A 23,465-nucleotide genomic window follows, 5' to 3' on the forward strand; every position below is an offset into this window, starting at 1 on the left:
TTTTTCACTACTTTGAACCTATACAATTACTTACATCCATAGAAAACCATGTATCAGTAGAAATGCAATTCTAATGTGAATACACTAATTTGACACTCAGCACAATATGTTAAGTAATGAAGAATGAACTCAGGCACTGCGAACTAATGGCAATGTGATAACATTACTTTGGGATGACAGTTTATAGGATGCAACATCACACCGTATTTATCTTTAAACTGTTCTATCCCGAGAACGGAGGAAAGCAACACAGAATGTGCGGCTGCAGGTTTTTTTAGTTTTTCTTCCCTATTACCTATTTGTCCTTGTATCCGATGGGGTATTGTGTAACTCCTTTTGAGAACAATGACCGGTGACAATCCTGACTTGCTGGTTAAGCTGTGTAAATTGACAGTGTGTCTGCACTAGACTGGTGCTAGGCCAATAGTTTGTGACTGCCCATTGGGCCAAATAATACAAATTTGAAGTGTCTCATAGGCTCGCCATCAAAACTGAAGTTTTCTTGATTGTGGGATTTGCAGACAGCCCACTTCTGTACCACCACATGTTCTACACCCAAATTTAAACGACAGCTGCAGATTGAGCTAACAATTTAGCAGTTTTCACAGGTATTACAGGTTTTGCTGGCAACATTTTTCTGTCAGTTTATTTCTAAGTATCCTATGCACTGACAGATTAGAGAATACCAGGAGTAGTGAGTTGTGTGTTTTGTTTTCTTTCTTGTACTCTTCCCCTTGACAGCCCTTGAGAGAGGATGGACTGCACCCTCTCAGGTTCTGTGCATCTCTTTCAGCATTTCAGGGTTTGTCTTTTCCAACTCTCTGAAACAGGCTTTGCTGGTAATGTGAACCCATACGTGCTGCCTATCATCAGCTTCAAAGCTTTTGTAAGCCTCATGTCTAAGTAAAGATGGTATTTCTAAGTAACTTTGAAAAGCAGAATTAAAACACATGTAGTACCTTAGGAAATTTCGGTGCTGTTTCAGACATAATTCATGCTGGAGAATTAAGGAAGTAGCTTAGAGCTGATGCTATTTTTCAGTATCATCCACAGGAGCCAGTGGATGGTTTGTTACTCAGGCATATGCGTGAAAGCAGGATAGGCAGTACTTTTAGTTAATGCGGTAGATAGTAGCTGAATATCACGTAACATACAGCATTCACAGGCTTGACTGCTTGTTCAACAGAGTCTTGCATTATAATTTGTTAATTTTTTTATTCTTGCTGTTAATGACCATGTTATCTATATGGTAGAATAATACAGTGTTAGTATGGCATGCTGGTGCTGACCTATCTCTATTACTGGGGATAGATTTTTCTGAGAGAATTTTCAAATCAGGAATGGTGATAATTTTAAACTAGAACTGTTGTTCTAATGAGAGATTTTCTTTGAAGTGATGTGGTGAACACACTGACATATCCGTTGCTGATTTGGGTATGTGTATCACTGATAGTGCAATTTTTCCAAAGGTGTTAAATAAAAATTTAAACAAAATGTACACAGAGCTCAAGTAGTCATAAAAGCAGAAGTCAAAATACTGTAATGTTTAATTTATGTGGGTGCTTTTATGTTTTCTTTCCTTCCAGATTAATGATGAAAAATATTGGTCTAATAAGAAGTTTCCTTATTTACAATAAAAATTAAAATAACTGTAATGTGTGGCTTGGGGTGTGTGTGTGGAATTTTTCATTTATTTTAAAAGTAACTACAGACTGCATGTCCATAATTATGAAACACTAATTACTTAAAGGTCACAGAAAGAGTTTCCAACTTTTTTTAATATCCCATGGTTTCCTTTTTATAAAGCAGAGTAATTAAATTCCCTACCAACCAATTTCATGTGGTGTCATTTCACTGCATTACTCTAAATGGAAGTATGTAGAATTTATGCTGGTATAGGGCTTCTTATTCTGCTATTTGCTATTTTTGCTGATTGACACATGTATGGAAGACTCCTTAAGAAACAATATAATTAGTCTATTTGCATTGCCAGGAATTAGGTGACCTTTGGTTTTGGCAGTAATTAGACTATATCTGCTGTACACTATTACTCGCTGTTAGTCACTAACCAGGCAGAAAAGGAGTCCAAGGAGCTCATTTAGGGAGCTACAGAAGCTTTTCAAATGTCATTAAAATGAACAGGAATTTATAATTAATAGTGCAATATCATTTTGTGGATGTGTCCCACAGATAAAACATGGCTAGAAGCAGTCATTTACCTAGCCAGAAAAAAAACCCTTAAAATAAACGAGTGTTTTCTTGGGCACAACTTTTGTAGCCTCTACTTCTAAAATTCTTCAGTGGTGCAGCACCTGAGAGCGTGTGCATGTTCTGAGTGTTTCCTCAGGATGTCTGTATGTAGGCATACATACTAAGCCTAATTTTTACCAACAGTGTTTATAACTTGTTCTCTAAGGCTACTGAAAAATTTATATAACTGTATATATTATTTATATAATCCAAAGCACATCTATTTTATAATGCTTCAATGTCATTAATTATTTTTTTCACAGAAGATATTAAAAGACTATGCGGTAAATTTTGGAATATTTTTTTTTACACTATTCGGAGAGACTTAGAAAAATCACTAAGAACCAAATTCCCAGGTACTTGCATGCTTGATTGTATATGGATGATATCTTCCTGCATGAATCCAGCCCTGCAATAAGATAAATCTGGATTGCCATTACAACAAATTGAAGGTTCATGCTTTCATTTCTAGCAGTTAATTGAGGCACCCAAGTTGATAGCCTAGATTAAATAGACTCCTAGTTTAGGTCTCGCTTCTGTGCTTCGAGTTGCATGGTAGAATGAATCAAAATTGTAAGGTACTCATAGTAAATGACTCACCAGAACTGAATTTTACACAGAGTATCAGGACTGTGCTGAAGATTTACCAGTAAGTAATGACTGCATTGCATCACCTCATTAAAATAATGGATCTATGCATTTTTGTGATTGGCTTGTAACACTGTAGCATTAAAAGACAAATGAGGCATATTCATAGAACAGTATTAAAATCCAGAAATTACCATAATCAACTACTTCCATGATTTGTGCTCCTTTTGTTGGTATAATGGATGTAAGTTTAAAGTCCTATAAATTCAGAAATGCTGAATACCAATAAAGAAGGGTTTTTTTTTTTCAGAGGATAATTGAATGTTTTTTCGGGGGGATTTGCAAACATCAATCCTCAAATATTTTTGTGAGACAAGTATGCATTATCTATTTTTTTTATACACGTCAGAAGAGTTATTCTCTTAGCTGAGGGCACTGTACGTATGCTATAGCTTTGCATGCAATTTTATGTCTCTGTTTTCATAAATAAGCACCAGATGTTGAGAATTTCATTTAAATTCAAATTAATGTTAATATAATGTAGAATTATATACATTTGAATTACTTTATCTTTTAATCTAAAACAGAAGATATGTTTTTCACTGCTGGCACCACTGCTTCAAATCCTCAAATAGCAAGTGGTTTGGAAAGGTGAGTAAAGTGATTTTTCTTTGAAAAAGATTTATTCCACCTTACTTTAAACATCTAAGTCCCACACCTTAGAAGAGTCATCTTTCTGTGGTCAGAAGAGATAAAATAGATGCATTGTTCTCTAGAGATGCCTATTTCTCTCTAACTACTTTTGCCTCTGAATAAAAACTTAAGGATAAGTTACCCAGGATGTCTAATTTGAACTTAAACATCTGATTCTCAGATTTCAAGACTGAAATACACATCATTCTCTAAACTTCCTCAGCTGTGTCTGAGTATCATCAAAGAGCTCAGCTTAAAGTTAACTTCAGTACCTTACATTGCAGTTCTGTAGTTAACCTCCCCACCGAGTTCATGAAAGAAGACTAGAGACTCCTGTTACCATGCTACCCTTGTCTTTCAGTTGTGTGTTTGGCTCTTTATTTTTCTTTTAATCAAGAAGGCAGTTTATTAGATGAAGTATGTGTACAGGTGTTCCTCACTCTCTTGTCTGAAAGAGTTAAAACTTTACAGTGTCACACCTAAGATTTCTGAGCACTCGGAGAAACTGAATCAGTTTTGACAGTAACAGTAGATAGGCGGTCGCAAAAATGAATAAATTCATTTGTAAAATTCAGGATTTGCTATTAAAAAAAGAAGACTGACAACTAGCAAACTTCTTTTCTCAGGCTTGAAAAGTATCTTGTTCTTGACATTTCATAGTCTTTTGAAACACTGGTTCAGTGAGATGTCAAACTTGTAAATGTAACTTTCAATACAAAATGGTTATTTTCACTTTTTATTCTGTTTTAGTAATTTTTCTTTTTTTTTTTTTTTTAAATACCTACCACAGAGGCAATACAGTTATCAATAAAACTACATTATGTGGATGCACACTTAGAACACTGTTGGCAGAGGACTAGCTTTTAATGGATTCAACTCTTAAAAAATAAACACCTTACAATTTTATGATGAAGTACGAAGATATAGTCACCTCCACAGGCTGCTTAATCTTACCCATTTTAGATACATTTGTATCTAAATGCAAATACATTATAAAATTTGTTTATTTTTTATCATTAAGTTTTTGACAATATATATTTGTTACTCTGAACTGGATTTAGACAATCAGCTGAGCCTGGATCCTTAATTTTAATAACTATTGTTAGGTGAGATGCATGCAGCTCCAAAAGTTTCACATTGTTTAGCTGCTAGTGGTAAAATGTGTAAAATTTTCTCTTTCATTCGAAGTATAAGAATGAAAAGCAGCCTATATAAAATGTGATTTATCCTAGAGATAGTGACAGTTGGTTATGTAATTTCATTAATTCCACAAAATATTCATCAGTTTCTATACCGAAACAAAAAATCTGAAATTCTTAAGTGATTCTTAGCTGAGGACTGCTCTGAATGATCTCATCTGACCAGGCTTGGACAAACAGCCATTATCTGGCTGAAAAAAACTAAAAAAACCCCCAACCAACCAACCAACCAACCAAAACCCCAAAGATTTTTTTCTTCATTTTAGTAAACTGATAATATGTCTCAAGTTTATTTTAGGAACTTTCACTATGCAGCAACACCATTTTAGTTCATAAATTTCCAAACATGATGCTTATGTTTCATTTTTATAGTAGGAAATTATATAGTGCAGAAGTGAGGGGCTGGGAGCAAAGCTTTAAGCTAACTGATCGAATTCCATGTCATGTTACTTTCCTTCATGAACAGATTTTTGTTTGTCATTTCAAGTTTACTGAATCCCTCATTTTTTGAGCTTCTGGGTAAATGATGTCGATTTACCTATTTTAAAACAAAGTTATTAAAAAATACTCAACAGAAGATATTTGGCTAGCTGAGGGTTAGAATAATAAGGACTGGTACTGTTTTCTATGGATATTATTATTTTGGCAGTGTTCTGTGGATCAGCGGTAAAATGGAAAGAAACACCCACCTCCCTCTCCTTTTTATGGAATCCAAAACTGTCTTTTCGGTATCTTCCCTGAATAATGAGACACAAATATGGATTTTTATTAATATTTTGCATGATATAAAATCTTTACGCGTCTTTCTAGAGTATGGTCTGTCTATCTACCTACCCATCCACAGGTTTACAAAGATGTGTAAATACATAGACCTGCTGTGGAGACACAGATACATTGCATGAGAAATTGTGAAGCATTTTGTCAAGTGTATTTTAGGCCATATTTTTATCTGAAGTTGTAAATGAAAGCTAACTGGCTGTAAATAGAAAAAGCTTTTTTTTTTTTTTTTTTTTTTAATGTAGTGAAAAATAAACTTTATTAATTTGCAATTTTTCCTTATATGGTTAAGAGGGATTTGAAGAATACTCTTGGTTTTTGGTTTGTTGGTTTTGGGGAAGGAATATATTATCCATATAAAATTTACCTGAATTATGGCTGATGTTGGTGCCACAGTTGTATTAATACCACACCTGTTAAACCTGTTGAGGTAAGAGATGCAGACCGAGGATTGGTTGGGCATAGAAAGTGTTTGCATTTCATGTGCACAGCATTTACTATTTATGCAAGTTTAAAATTGCCTGGGATAATTCACATACAATTAACATTCAGTATTTTTAAATTAATAAAGTGCAAAAGATACTTCTCATAACTTTCAGTTTGGATTGTTTCTAATTTATTTTCCTAATCAACATCTTAAAGTATAACCTTCCATTTATAAAATAGGATGTGAAATTGTCTCTAACTATAGCCCACAAAATGTTCTGAATGTTAAACCTGTAAGAAAACTACATAAAGTACGATCCGCAAAGAGAGGCCCTTTAAATTTCTTTATATTTTAGAGTTTTTACAGGAAAAACAGTAATGGGATATGTTTGTATATAGAAGTCCCAGATATACAACAAAGATGGTTGTAGAAAATGTTTGCAAAATTGGGATTTTTCTGTGAATAAGGGATGGGAAAATTTTTCCTCAAAAAAAGATGAAAAAATTCTGGCTTCAGTGATGTTAAGAATGACTCTAAGTTCATTTTGCTTTAATCATTCTAAAGACAATAATTAAATTTGTTGCAATAGCTTTTTGAATTTAGATTCAAATGTAGCTTGGGTCAGTGGGAAGTGTAAAGAAAAGGCTTTGTATTATGCCATGAATTTTCTATACTCTAGAAATACCCACGGATACTTTTGTCAAAATATCTTTAGCTCAGAGAGATTTGTGAATTATAAACCTGTGAAATAAAGAATTTAGAAAAATAACATTTACTGACCCTTAGCTACAAATCCTTTATTAAATTCACTGCTAGCATTATAGGCTCTGGAACTATTGAGAAGAGGATTATGCTTATAGTTTGGCTCAGGATTAGATTTTTGAGTGATTTACTAGCATTATCTGAAAGGTGTTGCAACTCCCCCATCCGCTGCAAAACAAAACAAGAAGTCAATATTGAACATTGTATTATCCTCAAATTTTAGTATCTTTATTTCTACTAGTAATAAATTGTGGAATTTGCCATAGCTAAAACATGGATGCATACAAGCTATCAATTCTATTTTTATACATAAAGATTTTAATTGGAGTAGCCCACATTAATTTGTATTATTTATAACAACCAATTCCAAGGTGTTGGTTATTCTTTTAACCTGCAGTAGTTTTAGTTACCTACAAAAGGAAACAGGGAAAGGTATTTAATCTGGAAGCATTTTTCCCTTCTATATTTCTCATTTCTCTACCAAGTAAGAAACAGAATATTTCGAAGTTCTTTGGGAGTTATTAAAACAAAGTGTCATCTACAGCCTAAGATGTTAAAATAGAAAGTTGTCACTGACATTTTATCTATGCAAAAAAGATTTCTAATCTCAAGATGTGGGGGTAAAAATGACAGATAAATGGTAAATAGAAGTACAGTATAAAGGTGTCACTTCTCTTTTGCATCTACAGCTGCTTTCCTCCTCAGCCTTATTCAAATTTATTGCTGGTTTTTTTCAAGGCTATAAAATCCTGGAGTGTAACACAACCTCACATAATGCTTCCCTCAACTTTTATAGCAGAGGTATGATTTACTATTGCAATAAAACTCTGCTATCAAGTATTTTCTAACTGCTTTTATCTCTTCTGCTGATGAATAAAATGTAAAATGAGATTCCCGTCTGAATATATAATTGAAGACAAAGTTACTTATTGCAAACTACTTTGAGAAGCAAAATAGATTTAGATATGTTAGTTTAACACTGACACAAAAACGTCTCATGATGTATAATTCTTATCTTTGATACCCAGGAGCCTCAGAATTTAAGCAGACTGGTAAAACCTACATGATTTTGACTGTAATCACAGGGGCGTACAGTAATTTCTGTGTTTGACTTCTGTATCAAACAATAGATCATTCCTTCTGTTTTCATAGCAGAGTTCAAATCTGATCCAAAGCAATATTGCCCAAGCTGTTTTGATATATTCCAGTTATGCTTCACCTTTTTTGAGTAAGAATTACATTTCTAAATGCTAGAATTCTGAATTCTTTGCAAAGAAAAAAAGCCTAAAATATTCATACAAAATACTGTCATGCACCAACAAGCAAAATAGATTTTACACCTGTTCACTTTCCACTTCATTCATTACTCATTAGCTTTGCAATATTTTTCTCAGCAATGTTGTGTGAGGATAAAAATAGAAGTATAAAATGAATAAAGAAAGAAAGAAAAGAAAAAAAGAACAATACTGCATATTTCCTCCAGATGTGAGTGCTTTGAATGCCACATCTTGGGAGCTTTGGCATCCATTAAACATGCTGCCCTCTGTGGCTTAAAAGCAAGTTTGGTTGATATTAAATTCAGTGAAATTTTTTTTCACAGGTCTGTATGGTGGAGTGGCAGTTTAGCATAAAAGAACAGCTTGTAGTCTAAAATGTGTGGCATACAGAAACTGTCAGAGGCACAGTGTGGACATGGAGAATGGAGTATATTCTAACTTCTCTGTGCAGGGATTTCTGCATGGGACTAACCTAGGCATGAATGGAGATGGTAGCATACCTTGCTGAGTTTACTTCTGTGCTTTTATCTCAGTGCTTATACCAGACTTACATACTGCTGGTTTCTCTTCTCAGATGAACAGTGGGAACTGCACTTACTATTTGCTATGAATTATTTTTCCTGTTTTCTGCCCTGTCAGATTTATTTGAAATAATTTTTGGAATAGTGGAAAAAATTTTATCAGAAGGCTGCCATTTATAAGAAGCATTTTTTATGACAGCTTTTTGAAAGCCTTTTAATTTTTATTTTTTTTTTCATGAATGATCTCAAGCTTTTGAAATGTGTCTTCCTTCTGAACTGGAACAAAATCTGAAAATTCATATGAAGGGATTGAAAAAAAATTTCATATTAATCACTTTTATTTAAATTCTATTTTGTACCGTAATACACAGAATAATATAAATAGAAAATAGAACAGGATGACACTTCATGACTGCCTGTGACAGCATGGTTTTGGATTTGCTAACCTAGTAGATCTCTTTCATTCTGTGAATAGTAATTTCAGAAGAAAGGATTAAAGACAGTCAACATCATCAGCTTTTTGCTTCTGTGAAACAAAATTTCAGCAAAATTACAACACTCTGTGAGCTGTTTTACTTTTTCACTAGAAAATGCTTCTAAGTTTCTTTTTCTCAAAATATTCTAGGTGTTTAATACATGTTTTCAAAAGTTGCTTGTAGAAGTAATTAGTTACATTTTGCTAGCAAGGCATATGCAGAACAGCACTTTCAGTTTGTGCCAGCTTTTTTCTTCAGCATGAATTACTAGAAGGTGAAATTGTGCTGCTAACCTTGAATTGCTCTTATCATAACTCAGTAATCCTATAACAGTCCTCTACCTACATTTTTCTTCCTCTTCCTATGGGGTTTTAATTTAGATTGAATGAATGGGCCATCTCATTTCTGGTGGCAGTTATTAGTGAACTGTGACATTAGCAGACAGAAAAGGCAAGGTGCAGAACCAGAAAACTGTGCACTTACTGCCTCATGGCCCCATGGAAGCTAGCAAAGAATTAAGAAACAGAATAGCAAACAACAGTGTTATACTGAAGGATGTGCTACTGAGACTTTTCCTAACTAAGCATTACTTAAAGACAAGAGGTTTATATAAGTACTTAGTAAGTCTGTCTCATGAACAGCATAATCATAAGCTTTTAGAAAGGAAATTTTAATTACAACTATTTCAGAAATTAGAACCTGGGGCAAACAAAGGGAAGAGACTTTTCTGAAGTCAGCAACCAGAGCAGGTATAAAATTAGTGTTTCCTAATTTTTAGCCACTACAGCAGACATCTTCTTAACACCAGAGAAGGTGTGTATAAATCACTTACCTCACTTAATCAATTGTCTGCCATTGCAGAGGAGTTTGGATTGGTAGCATCTGTTTTTCTCATTTTCTGTCTGCCTTTGGCAAAAAGCTTAGTCTTCTGAGAACTGGAGTGCTAACTAAAGTCTTTGGGCTTAATTTAAGAGCTTGTGGGTAAAGCTTAATGGTTTATGATATATAGGAGGTCAGAGCAGATGATCTAATAGTCCCCTCTCACCTTAAACCGTATGAAACTATGTAGACTGCTGAAATATGATAAAGCTAGTACCAGTGTCACAGATCACAGTGATAAATACTGAACTAAACCTTCTTGGCTGCAGCCTGAGAACAAGACTGACTGTGAGCCTCCCCATGCTGTGAAGAGACTGAGCCTGCCTCTGCATGCCAGAGAAGAGCATCAGTGAAGGAATCTGAAATAGCTGCACCTCATGTTATAGTCGGCATGTTTTGTGAAAAAAGAAAACTGTTGGAAAGTAAACTCATACTTGAAAGAAGTATGCTGAACAGTACGTTCCAGAGTGTGGCTTGCCTAAATGAAAAGCTCACAGTTTTTGTTCTCATGAATGAGAACTGTTATACACAGAGGACGTTAATTCTTTTTCAGAGTCTTTTGGTTTTCATTTAGCTACACAGGCTGTCAACAGGTTCTCTTGAAAAAGGTTATTGCTGAGTATCAAGTAAGGGACGGAGTTCTTTATGATCACTCAGTTGAGGAATTTCTGGAAACCACAATGTCAGTGAGTTTCCCAAATGGTCTGAACACATTTCCATGTTATTCTGCAAACTATATGTACCACAGAAAAATGCTTCTTGAGAAGAGGGTTGCATGAGGGTTGAAGACAGGTTGAACAGTATGTTTCAGTCACAGCAGGCTGGAAGTAGAGGCTCCACTGAAGTTTGCTGAAAAACTACTGTGGAGTAGAAGGTGATTAGAAAATGCCTCAGAGGTGGGATAATTTTGCTTGCGTGGAAATATGCCTGCTTTCTGCATACATATTCCAGACAGGAAAGCAACTGCCACTCTCAGATGTGTAGAGGCACAATAAAGATAACTGAAAAACAGATCTAGCTCCTGAAATATGTACAGAGGCATCAGCACTGCATTTCACTCCAGCTGTTGCCATCCTTTTCCCCATGCCCTCTCCTTCAATGAGCAGCATGACTGCTTTTGCTATTGCTTTGAAGATTTACTCAGCAGGTAGGTCTTGTGACGTAGGACACTGCACTGCTAGCTCTGATGCCCTTGTGCAGTGAGAAGGGCCTAATACCTTATGAAGATCAGCAGACATGTTTAGGGGAGAAGAATTTTGTGGATAAACATTATTAATTTTTTTTAACTCAAACTCATGTATTGTCATTAAAACATAGGTAGGGACAATGCTGTTAGATGATCTTTGTGATAGTATCCTACTTGTGATATTGTGATATATACTATTGTGATATATTTGTGATAGTAGCAATGAATGGAGCAGGACTGCATTTTAAAAAGTGTGAGGAAGAGATGCTGCTGTAATCAGGATATAAGATAAAAAGATGGATAGGGATTTTAGTTGTGCAGACATAGCTGAGAAATTTTTTTTTTTTTTTTTGATCTGTCAGACAAAAAGAGTCCTTAAAATTTAGGCTGTATCTGGATGTAAAGAGCTAGAGAAAGGAATCTAGAGAGAAACATTACCTAAAATATCATTATTTTAAGTGACACAACAAAAATAAGGAAAGCAATCAGAAAATTGCAAAATAACAATCAACTAACAAATTCATTTCCCCACAGGTCAGCTCCTACATGCAAATGCAAATTCTAAATGCACACAATTCTTCAGATGGATATTAGAACTTTCTGAAGAAGTAGAGATTAAAAAAGAATGTTGTCTTAGCCAAAATAAAGTTGTTTAAGGAAAAAAAAAATCCAATACACATTTATGTTACCAAACACAGGTTAATAACTTCGAGGAACACAAAACTTTCCCTAAATACCTGTATTGACTGAGACACTGTAAATCTCAGTCTCAGAAGCTAAAAATATAAAAGCATCTTTATGAAATAAATTCTCAACGGGAAAATCTGGGATTTTGATGGGGTTTCAACAACATATGCTTGGCTGACATTTTACAGAATGTAAAATCTTGCTCAGAATTTGTGCCTAACCAGATCAGCAGAGTGTTGTTGTCCAGCTTTCCTCTCCAGTCTCAGTGCATTTGAGGACCTGTGTTGTCTGTGATCTGCAGAGTCATGGCAGGTCTGTTGAAGTCTGCCTAGAGGTGCTGATGCACCCTCTGGCTCTATTAGAAATGGGTAATTGAAACGGCAAAGTGAAATTGACTTGTATGGTACAAAACCGCTCTCCTTATAATCGTGGGACTCTGCGTAGTGGTTTAAACCCAGAGGCCAACCGAGCACATTCCCTGCTCACTCACCCCTTCCCCCTCAGGGGTGGGGAGGAAAAAAAATAACAAAATGCTTGAGGATCAAGACAAGGACAGGGACGAATGACTCACCAGTTATGGTCATGGGCAAAAGACAGACTCCACTGGGGAAGAAAGAACAACAGTTTAATTTGAAGACCCCCTCTACCAACACTGATTTATCAATAAAATCAGAGTAGGATAGTGAGAAATACAACCACATCTTAAAAACACCTTACCCCCACCCATTGCTTACTTTCCAGTCTCAGCTTTGCTCCTGATTTCTCTACCTCCTCCCCTCCAGTGGTGCAGGGGTGCAGGGGATGGGGGTTGCGGTCAGTTCATCACCCCTTGTTTCTGCCACTCCTTCCTCCTCAGGGGGAGGACTCCTCACACTCTTCCCCTGCTCCAGCACGTGGTGTCTCTCATGGGAGACAGTCCTCCATGAACTTTGCTGACATGAGTTCCTCCTATGGGCTGCAGCTCTTCACGAACTGCTCTAACATGGGTCCTTCCTTCAGGCTGCATTCCTCCCAGCAGCAGACTGCTCCAGCACCCGCTTCCCTCAGAGTCACGGTCTTTGGGAGCAGCCACTTGCTCTGATGTGGGGTCCTCCACAGCATGCAGGGGAGTCTCTCCTCCAGCGCACCTCCCATCCCCTCCTTTCTTCAGCTGACCTCAGTGTTTGCATAGGTATTTCCCTCACAATGCCTCCTCCTTTCAGGTTCCCCTTCTTAAATATGTTATCAGAGTTGCATCCACTATTGCTAATTGGCTCAGCCTTGGCCAGAGGCTTGATCTGACTTGGAGCTTGGTGAGTTTTGAGAAGTTTCTCACAAGAAGCACGTCTGTAGCCCCTCCCCTGCTACCAAAACCTTGTCACACATAAACCCAATACAGTCTGTCACAGATATTTTCTTAAAAGACTGACATTACGATGAAAGGTGGGGGTTTTGGGGGTCTGTGGGATTTATTCCAGGCAATTCATCCTTGTTCATATTTGTTACTATCCACAAAGGGAAAAAAAACCCATAAAATTACACACACAAATTGAAGAAAACTAAACCACACTTTTACGTACACATTAAAATTAAATGTTGACTTCTATTTAGATAAGTGCACCATAATGCAGATAGAGAAATCTTATGCTTATATAGAGAGAAATCTTACACAGCTAAAAAGTGAATATCATTGAAGGGCACATTAAAGATCCTTTTGCTTTTTAGCTTTACTAAATATTTATCGGTGGTTTTAAGGATTTCCCTAGCAATGTCACACTAACTAAGGGAACCACATCCCTCGCTTATCAAACTCTGTCAATACAATAAGTCAGTCTTGCCATGATTTTGCAGAAGTTACTCAGCCTGGCACACTACCTCTTAGATTCCAGGAAGAGTGATTTCCCTGTCAGCTTTTCTGGTGATGAGAGGTTTTTCTCACTCTTTGTATTTATCAGACATCAGGCTACAAAATCACTTCTCAGTTATGTAGCTGGGATTCACTTATGCCAGCATTATGTTGCTGAAGTGTGTCTTCACTGAAGAGATTTTGGGGTATATGTGTCTTTTATATCCAATCTCACCTTGCATTTGTGAGAATTAAACCTCACTGAGGCATCCTATAAGTGTAAATCAGTTGTGATATAAATGACAGAATTTTCTTGAAGAATTTTCTCTTGCTTCCTCATAAACATGATTTTACATTTACTAATAGCCCTTTGCCATTTTTTTCCCAGACAGCACATTAGATTTTCTTCTCCTGGTTGCTGTCTGCAAGGAAATGGTTAAACCAGTGTAAAGATACTAATTTCCAGATATAGAGGTAGAGTCTGAATCATTGACTGAAACGTGTATTTTGTGTAAATGTGCATATATTGGCAATCACAGATTATACATGTAACATTATTAGGCTTTGGCTGAAATAACACTTGAGATAACTGAGCATTTTGAGGTGATTGTGGGCTTGGACACATAACATTTAGCCTTCACTCAGAGGAACACAACAAAAAACTTCATTAGATTTATTTCTGGGTATGACACAGAGACTAATGACTTTGTGTTGATAACAAAAGACAACCCACTTTTTATATAGATTGTGTTGTATTTGTTCAGTGCATTCTATGATATTTATCAAGAGGTGAAGATGGAGTCTGACAGGGGACAGATGAAGTTTTTCTGGAGTTGTCCTGTTTTTTCACTTGCTGGGGTGAGATACCGGGTAGCAGAGAACAATTGCTTACCCTCTATGAAGGTTCTATTGCACATGGATGGACTTAATTTACTCTCTTGCTTAATACTTGAGGGGATGTAGTGAGTTGACAGAACAGGTGGTATCTCTTAACAGATGGATATTGCATGCTATCTGTCTTTGAAGAACTGAAGTGATGATTTTGATTTGCCTAGCCTAGTATCTTGCTGTAACTGGGTTTTGAATGAGGTCATCCTAATTATGAGTCATTTCACAGCTGAGTGACTTTATTCTACTATTAGTAAGAGCGATACTAGTCTTCTTTAGTAACGTGTATATCTGTTACTGCCAGAAAATGTCCTTTCTTTCTTCCATCCCAATATTTAAGGTCTTTCTTTCTAGCTGCTATTTGTTTCAGCACAGTAAACATCAGAATAAAAGAGCCTTAGCTTACTATATGTGGGGAAGGAGACAGAGAGGGGAGTGGGAGCTCTCTGTGCACACAGGTGAATTTTGGCCTTATCCATGTGCAAGCAACATACTTTTCTCAATCCTGGATGTTGGCAATTCAATGTCAATTGGTTGATACCTTAATTTCCCTAGCCTAAAGAGGGCGTGGAATAGGACATAGGGCAAATAATGCTGCTGTCTGATGTAAGATTAGAAATTGGTGAAAAGTGGGTATGCTTTTACAGTTTACCATAAAATTAAATTGCATTTACTGGTGGGTAAAAATGTTGTGAACTAATTTCACCAGTACATTTCAGACCTTTTCATTTAAACTGACAGAAGCAAATTATGGTGCTATAGCTCATTCATCCATGATTTCACGCTCCTGCACCCTAGGAAACAAGAGGCAAATCTCAACGGGTTTCTCTGTGGTAAAACATTTTTAATTAGTAAATAATTCTGAAGCTGCACATTCAAAACAAATCCTCACTAAGCCATATTGTCACTTCCAATGACAGCACTTTCAGTTTTCTCAATGACTGTGTGCATAGGTTCACTTTTCACAGCGTCTTTCTCTCCAAAGAGAGGAGACAGTCAGTCCTGAACACTGTTGTTGTTTCTTGCCAGTTAGACTAGCATACAAATTGAGCCAAGTGTGCCTTTGTGGAAGTATTTCAGCCTGCAATCCATGAGATTTATAAATAGAAACTAAACAGTGAGTGTTGAAAAATGTGAAGGAATGTCAAACAAATATGCATTTGGTTTAATGGAAGTATGGTCAAAAATAGTGTTTTCTGGTGATGGCTTTAACAGGTAGAGTGAAAAACAGAAACTTGCATGTCTTTGTAATGTCAGCTTGGTTTTAATTCATAAAAAGAGAAGCAATTAAAACTTCTGGTCTAGGATAAAGAGGATATAAATAAAACAGGAAAAAACAGAACCATATTTCCAAAAGATTTGAAAAGACTTGACAAAGATGATTGGAAAAAGTTGTATAGAAAGCATAGATTTTGTTTCCAATTCCTTTGATCTTCTTCCCCCTTGCAGGACTATATCTCATAATTGTGTGGATGTCTTGGCAAGACATTCTGCCTCCCTACGTTTGCAGGTTGCTGTGGTATATCCACAAAAGCAAACTATATTTAATCATCATTTTCGTGTTGCAGAATCTAGTACCCAGAAGCCAGTAATAATGTTGCTACTGAAAACACAATTCAGCCCCCCTGTGTGTAGGATTACAATACAATCTTTAATTACCTAATCATATATCAATCATTATTTCTAGAGAATCTTGATCCTATTCAGTGCACAAAATATTCAGTCCAAGTTAATGAGCTAACCTCAGTATTTGCCTTCCTCCTTGTTGTTCGCTATAAGTTGATGTTACTTGTTGCAGTGTTCATATCCTGTTTTGAAGAAGGAGCTGTTGGTTTTCTCATGGAATTTTCTATACCATTTATCACTACTGTATCTGAATGCTTTCAAATATTAACACATTTATTCTTCAGTGCAGAATCAAAAGGATATTAGTACCCTTTGAGGCAGTGGTGCATAAGCCACTGTTGTATGCATGAACTCAACTCTCAGACCCTACATTAACCATTCAGGAAATAAAGAACAGAAACTAAAGGTGAAATTACCTGTCTTCACTAACATTTCATCTTACTTGGAGGAGGTTATGTAGATATCAGTTTTAGTCAATGGAAAGTAAGTGGCACTGACAGGAGGTGATTCATCCCATCTTGAGGATGATGTCTTAAACACGGCATCCTTGACAAATGCCCATTTCTCTCCACTAACTTGAAAAGTAACCTATTCTTTTCACCCTAACTGGTTCTTTGTAGAAAGTCTAACAATTTCCCTGGTAACATATACACATTTTGTTGGTGAAGACAAGGACAAAATCTAATTCAAAGTGGGATTCATCCTGCAGTTTTTCCAGGGCACATTTTTTAATCCTTTAACCTGTATCTTTAAATACCTAGATTTGAAACAAATGATCCATTTCTGATCACTATAATACTATTCACTAGTAAATTTTCATTCATTCACAGGAGTTTTGTCCTATTGCACTCAATCAGGGAGTGTTTTCTCTTAGGCAGTTTATTTTCTCAGGGGATTTCTCCTTGTCTCTTCCATTCATTTCCTTATCCTAATGTGCACAGGCCAGCTAGAAGCTTTTCTCCCAATTCCTTATATCATCTGCTTCCTTTCACCACCTTCCTCTTCTCCCACCAGTAAATTAGAATTGATATCTATTCTTACTTTGTCCTTGGCGTGTCATACAGCCTTGGTCTTACCCAGTGTCTCTGTGCTGCCTTTCATTTCATTCTTCTCTCCTACCTACAAGTTTCAGACTGCTTCCCTAACTGCAGTCATTCTCTTTCTGTCCATTTCAGTCATCATTCCTGTTATGTTTTTATTTCTAGACACAGCTTCCTTGCTACTTCCCTGGTCACAATGTACATGCCTTGCCATCCTCTGCAGAGATCTAGATCATGTCCCCATGATAGTCTAACTATTGCTTCTTACATCTTGCTCCAAAAGACAAAATAATGTGTTGTTTCTCCATAAATTACTATATTCTGGAACAATTAGTGCATTAAAAATGACATTCAGGATTGTTTTCCTGGATTTTTACTGTTTAAAGGAGAGAAATAAAGCAATTAAAAGAAAACAAACTACATTTAAAGACATTATGAAGTCTGGTTGAAAAAGTAGCTGCCTTGCTAATTCATCTTCCCCAAATCATGTGGGCTACAATTTACAGGAAGGAAGCAGTCCTATACTGTTTACTTTCTTCAGTCTTCTATAGTCTAAACTGCTCAAGAGCAAAATTAACCTCCTTCTCGTCAGTCTCCTACTGCTCAGAGAGTTTTGAATAGCAGCAGGAAAATATGACAAAAGGCTCTTATCAGTTTTAACTCTGCTGTAGCCTGTCAAATCTTTGGGTTACAGCAGCGGCACTCCAGCTGTCTGTCTGCTGATTGAGAAAGCAAGCACTGCATTGCCTTCATTCAGTTTATAGTTTTGAGACTTCTTTTCAGAATTTTTTAAAAAGCTTAGATTCTGCAGAAGCTGATAAGGGCCTGGAAGGAGTGAATATAAGGAGTGAATATATTCACTAATAACTCAGAACAAATTTCCAGGTTGACATTAATTTGATTCACCCATATAAGTGGACTGGAATTAAGTATTACATTGCATTTTGATATCCTGATATTTCTTTATGATGAATATCTCACAGAGCGTAATGAAATTAACCCAAGTACTAGAAACATCACAAGAAAGTGATCCTGCTGAGTGTTCCACTGAATGAACATAGATAGGCAAATGGGCTCTTTTAACATTTGAGTGTGTCTCAGAGGACTTATGTAGGTGAATATTGGCATGTAGGAAGTTAAAGCATTAGCCATGTTCAAAATATTCTAAGATTTTTATATTTTTTTTTTTTCCCATACACAGTTATGGTTTGTATTGTTGATATCACATAAAGGGTTGCATACAGCGATGCTTTATGTGAGTATCAGATAGAATCCTCATCTTGAAATCCTCTATTGCCTGTGGCTTTCTTGTCACTTCAAAACAAAATGGCAAGTGAAGGAAGATCTTTACTCTGTCAGGCTTCACTAATGTATTGCAGCTCCTGTAGTGTTCTCCTAAAGTGTCAGAGTGCTGTGCTGAATGTAGGCACCATTAAAAAATATCAGCTAGTTCACTACCCCCCATACCTATCCTTTACTTTAAAGCATTTTAGAAATAAGTTGTTGTGTTGGAATTGCTTTGTCCAAGTCCCTTAAAGACAACAATTGCAGAGAAACCAAACTGCCCTCTCTCTCCTTGGCCTGGAAAGACTTGAATATTCTAGCTGTCTCTGCAGCCAACTCCACTGGAATTTGAAGAATTACTTCAAAGTTTGATTGTCGATATCCCAACCCCTGTTAAACTCTGGACAATGCTTGGGGAATTAGTTTCAGAGCAATATTTAGGGTCTAAAGGAGCATGCCTGTTTAATCTGGCAAAAGTCATCTCAGCAGTATTATTAAGCCACTGAGGGAATTTTCAAATGCTCGTTCCTTTGTTCTTCTTCCTTCTGGCATCAATCCTGAATTACTCCCAGATCAGAGAAATGTGAAAGTCCCTTATGATTAAGGGTCTTTTTGTGAGAGAGTGTGAGTGGCCCTGTGCCAGACCACTGTCTTTCATCTCTGTAAAACCCTTCACCTACAGATGACAGACAGTAGAGTGACTGAGTGATAGCTGTTAGAAAGAAGGTGAAAGAGACAAAGCTGTCATTGGAGTGTTGGCAGATTCACAAATATGTGAGTATTCTTCCATACTTATCCCAAGGCAAGATAGTGGCAATTGAACTGGTATTGCTTTTCAAAATCACTGCCATTTAGGCATTGGAAGAGAGAAAAACTTTTAGACATCTTGAGTCATCTGCTTTAGTTAGAAGCTATCCTTGCTGTTTCGCTCTGCTGGTGCCCAAGCTGCTGCAACTTGCTGTTTTCAAGTGTTGGTAAATAGTTTGAGAATAGATGATGCTATTGATTAAAGCAAATAGGGCAATGATTAAAGATTCTGATATCCTACCACTTCTGTACTCAGCCAGCTCTAAAAGAATTCGAAGTGACACTGTTGGATCCATGTGTTTTGATGTGTGAATCTGTATACTGCAACTCTCTATCCAAGCTAATTAATACTTCTTGTACGTAGTAGAATTCACTCATCTGAAAAAAAAACCCAAACAAAACAAAACCAAAAAGACATGAATGGCAAGGGTGTAAGAATGTTTGGATACCCTTACTTTTAACACAATGTATTAGTCTGTTTCTAAGTCATCATTGCCTACTTTGTCTTATAATTAACAAAGCACGGAAGCTGACTTATTAGTCATTTCTTCACCAAGGTGTGCCTAAAAGATAGGAAACCTGTTTCTGGAATTTTCAGGGAAATAGTTACTAGACAGAAGGATTAGGATTTTGCAAAATATTTTTGTTTTAGAAATGCCTGGGTTTCAGCTCAACCCTGTTTCTTGTCAGACTTTTAAAAAATCTCATTTTTACAAGGTTTTCGGAGGTATCTCTGAAATAAACCTTACAAACCTCTTGCATTACCTATTATCTAGTTTGCTTTTTTTTCCAAGATGGATGGTGCTTACTGGTTCATAAGTGAGATTCGTTCTTGATTTGCATTAACTAGGGTCAGGACCTTTTTGTCAATAGGGTTTTCTATTTCTGATCTAGAAGTTTTGGGGAGTTTGGTCAAGATCCTGATGCAGAACTGCTATATAAGGTTATATAAACTAAGCATTTTGTATAGAAGTGTGCCAAAATCATTGAAATTATGTACATAGATGATAAAGATATTGAATAAATTAAAAAAAAAAACACAAAACAAACCCCACAGACCTTGAAGATGGTATGCAAGCATGTAAACCTAATCAAATTTTCCTTGAGGCCCATCCTGAAAGGAGTTTACTGTAGCGTATATGTGTATAGTGTATAGTACTGTATATGAAACAAGGAGGAGTATTTTGACTTAAAAAGTGATGTAAGCATGAAATTTTCATTTAGCTTATGTTTTTGCAAGTGAACACACTTGTTACTTTGGCATAATTGTGACTCTATAGACGTGTGTGTGTAGCCACAGTCTTCATCAACACATATAAAGGCATCAAGTGCTATGCTGTATAAGCGCTTTTGAATTCAGGACTCCCTTAATCATGGAGAATAGATTTATTAGAGAGAAGAAAAAATATTTTTAATGAATAGAAATAAAAATGGATCTGTTCTTTTTCCCCAAACAAAGCATAAATGCTGAGAACAGTAAGTGTTCTAATTGTAATTCCAGAAACCTCTCATGGTATTTCTTATTTATTTATGTAGCAAAATGCATGTGAAAATTTCAACTCCCCAATCTAATTAATTCTGCTCACTAAGATTCTGACTGGCAAATCTTCTCTAGGCTGAGCTTTTGTGGTTTTGCTGTTCATATTTCTTAATTATTTTGGTCAAAAAACTCTCTCTATGCTCATTTGCCTCAATTAATTTCACTCAGCTATGACTGGATCCCAAGCAAAAGTCTTTTAAGAAGAATTTTCCATTAGTTTTTGCTTCTTTTACCCTCTAGACTCTTTCACTGGTTTTGCCAACATGTCTGCTTTTTTGGCACACCTGCTTTTGCTGCCTAGATTGTGTTAGTTCTTTTCTCAGAATCAATCGTGAGCAGCTTGCAACCAAATGCCTGATTAAAAAGTTAGCAGACCTTGAGTGCAATTACTTCAGCTCTATGGCATTCACGCATTAAACCCAGTGTTAATTGTTTCCCATTTTTGAAACGATCCTTATAATAGGATAAAACCAGAAGAGATCATTTCTTGAAGTTAAAACAGCAGAAAATAAAGACATTTACTCTGATTAATCATCTCAATATGAAATTAAACACAATCACGAGTAAACATACAGGGTCTTTGTGCTAGATACCAGTGAAAATTGTCATTGGTGCTGTTTGAAGTATTTATACTGGAGGCTGGCACAACACACTCATTTGTCCTATTTGAACTTAGAAAACAGGATTGAGTAAAGCCTTTTCTGAGTTGCTGATCTGGAGGAGATTCACACCTTTATATAAGCAATATTTGGATATTATCCCAGAGAAATGTCCATATCATATATTGTGGATAAATATTCATAATTTTCCAGAAATTAGTAGTTCTATGGTTTCACTTGGACTACTCATGTATGGTGTCATATCACTTTAGTAATGATGCTTGTATATTTGAAGAAATCTTAGTTAAAACTATATTTAAAGTGGCAATAAAGTATAGCCTGAAAACACAGCTAAGTGGTATTGCAGACTAATGACCTCTTCTAAGATTAAAACAGCTCCTGTAATTATTGGAAAACTTCTATTTAGGTATTTTCACAACCATTTAATAGGAGTGTTTATGCAGAATATCCTGTTCTCACCATTACTTGATAATGGGTCTTCTTATGTTTATTTTCCAAAAGATGCTGTAGCTGTTTGCAGGTAGATGACTACTGGATTTTACAAGGAAATGTCTGAAGGGAGGAGTAAATGTAATTTCTATTTGTTATTGTTTTAAAAATCAAAGCATGAGGAGGAATATCTTGAAGTAGAAGTCACCATAGGAGTGAAATTTGGATGTTAAAGAAAACGGCAATATTTTAAGAAAAGAAGCAAAGGCAAAGATTTGTATTTTTATTTTTTTTTAAGAAGGAAAATATATCCCCAGAAACAACTAGAAAGCATAATGATTTAGATCCATCAAGCAGGACACATAGCTAACCATAGTAATCACATGGAGCTGTTACTTCTACATTTGTTATTTCCCCATGGCTCTCTTGTGGTCTTTACTTCATCCAGTCTTCAATCAGATTGTAAATTTTGTGAGGGAGCAGCATTCTTTACCATGTTATTTGAATATTTCTTCTCAACAATGCCACTCTTCTGTTTTCTCTTCCACCCTTCCCCTGCTCAGTGTTAAGCCTTTTATAATCAAGTAAATGGTGATTATAGACATATTTCTTCTACCTCAAATTATAAAATAATAAAATATTAAAAATAATAAATTATTTATTCTTTGGATAGCATTTTCCATCTGAGCATCTTAAATTCATCTGCGAATGTCATGTTAGCATTCATAAGCATCATGCCTAGATGGAAAAAGGCAATGATCATTCCTACTTATCAACAAGCAAAAATGTTGAGTGTTTCATATCGCTGGTAGCTGACAGCAGCTGGCCATCGTCAGGAGGTTATCAGTACTTTGACAATAGATCCCAGGTACCTGATTTGGAGTTTAATTGGAAACTTTCTATTGATTACAGTGACTTATATTTTACTACACATGAAATCTGTCACAGAGTGAGTCTTCTAACTCCATGTCCTGTACTTAAATCACATGATCACCCTCTGTCCCCTGGGTGAAAATGACTACTTATATCCTCTCACATGTTAGCTTCTCTGTCATTTTCAGTTTTGCTTAGAAACTCAGTATCATGAATTCTTTAAGAAGCTACTTGTCTGACCTGGCCCCTGATTTTAATTGTTAAGATTCAGGCTAGCTTCCCAGATGGTGCCCTCTACAAGGGCTACACAAACTGGATCTGGTTGGTGTTTTACCATTTCTAAGGAAAGTGCCAGCTGTTAGTCATTTTGCTTGTTAATGAAGATAATTTCAGATGATACTAGTGGGCAAAGTCCTAAAGGATATTTGGCATTATTGCTTTGGTAAGTATCTGTAGCCAGGGTTATTGAGTAAGCAGTTTTATCTATGCCTGATAGTCATCTTGTAGGGGAAAAAAAAAAAAATCAAAAAATTAGAGCACATCTGTCTTTCTTTTCCTTCCATCTGTCAACCGAGGGCATGTACCATATCAATTTTTTCTCAGTGTGGAAACATTTGGCTTCCTCATTATGAAGTTAACTACATACAGTTTGATGTTGGATTATTTTTGTTACTTTTACTGTTGTTATTAGGAATGCTATTCAAAATACATTGTCCAGAGGGTTTCTAGTTTCAGTTCTAGAGATTTTGAACTACGTGTTTTCCTAAGAAATAATGATAAATAGCCTTGTATCTACAGAGCAAAGCCTCTG

At 36.0% G+C, this 23,465-nt stretch overlaps 1 protein-coding gene across 3 annotated transcripts in view; it reads left to right on the forward strand.

The window, feature by feature from the left end:
* Nucleotides 1–23,465, forward strand: part of PCDH9 (protocadherin 9) — a 710,780-nt gene that overhangs the window by 415,016 nt on the left and 272,299 nt on the right. The window contains exon 7 of one of the 3 annotated variants that reach the window (XM_074931165.1): nucleotides 17,531–17,540. The exons of the other annotated variants lie outside the window; for them this stretch is intronic. Coding sequence (XP_074787266.1) covers nucleotides 17,531–17,540 — 10 coding nt within the window. The remainder of the gene's footprint in view (nucleotides 1–17,530; nucleotides 17,541–23,465) is intronic. 3 annotated transcript variants of the gene reach the window in all.

The sequence above is a fragment of the Athene noctua genome, chromosome 1 (genome assembly GCF_965140245.1).
Source record: "Athene noctua chromosome 1, bAthNoc1.hap1.1, whole genome shotgun sequence".
Taxonomy (NCBI): domain Eukaryota; kingdom Metazoa; phylum Chordata; class Aves; order Strigiformes; family Strigidae; genus Athene; species Athene noctua.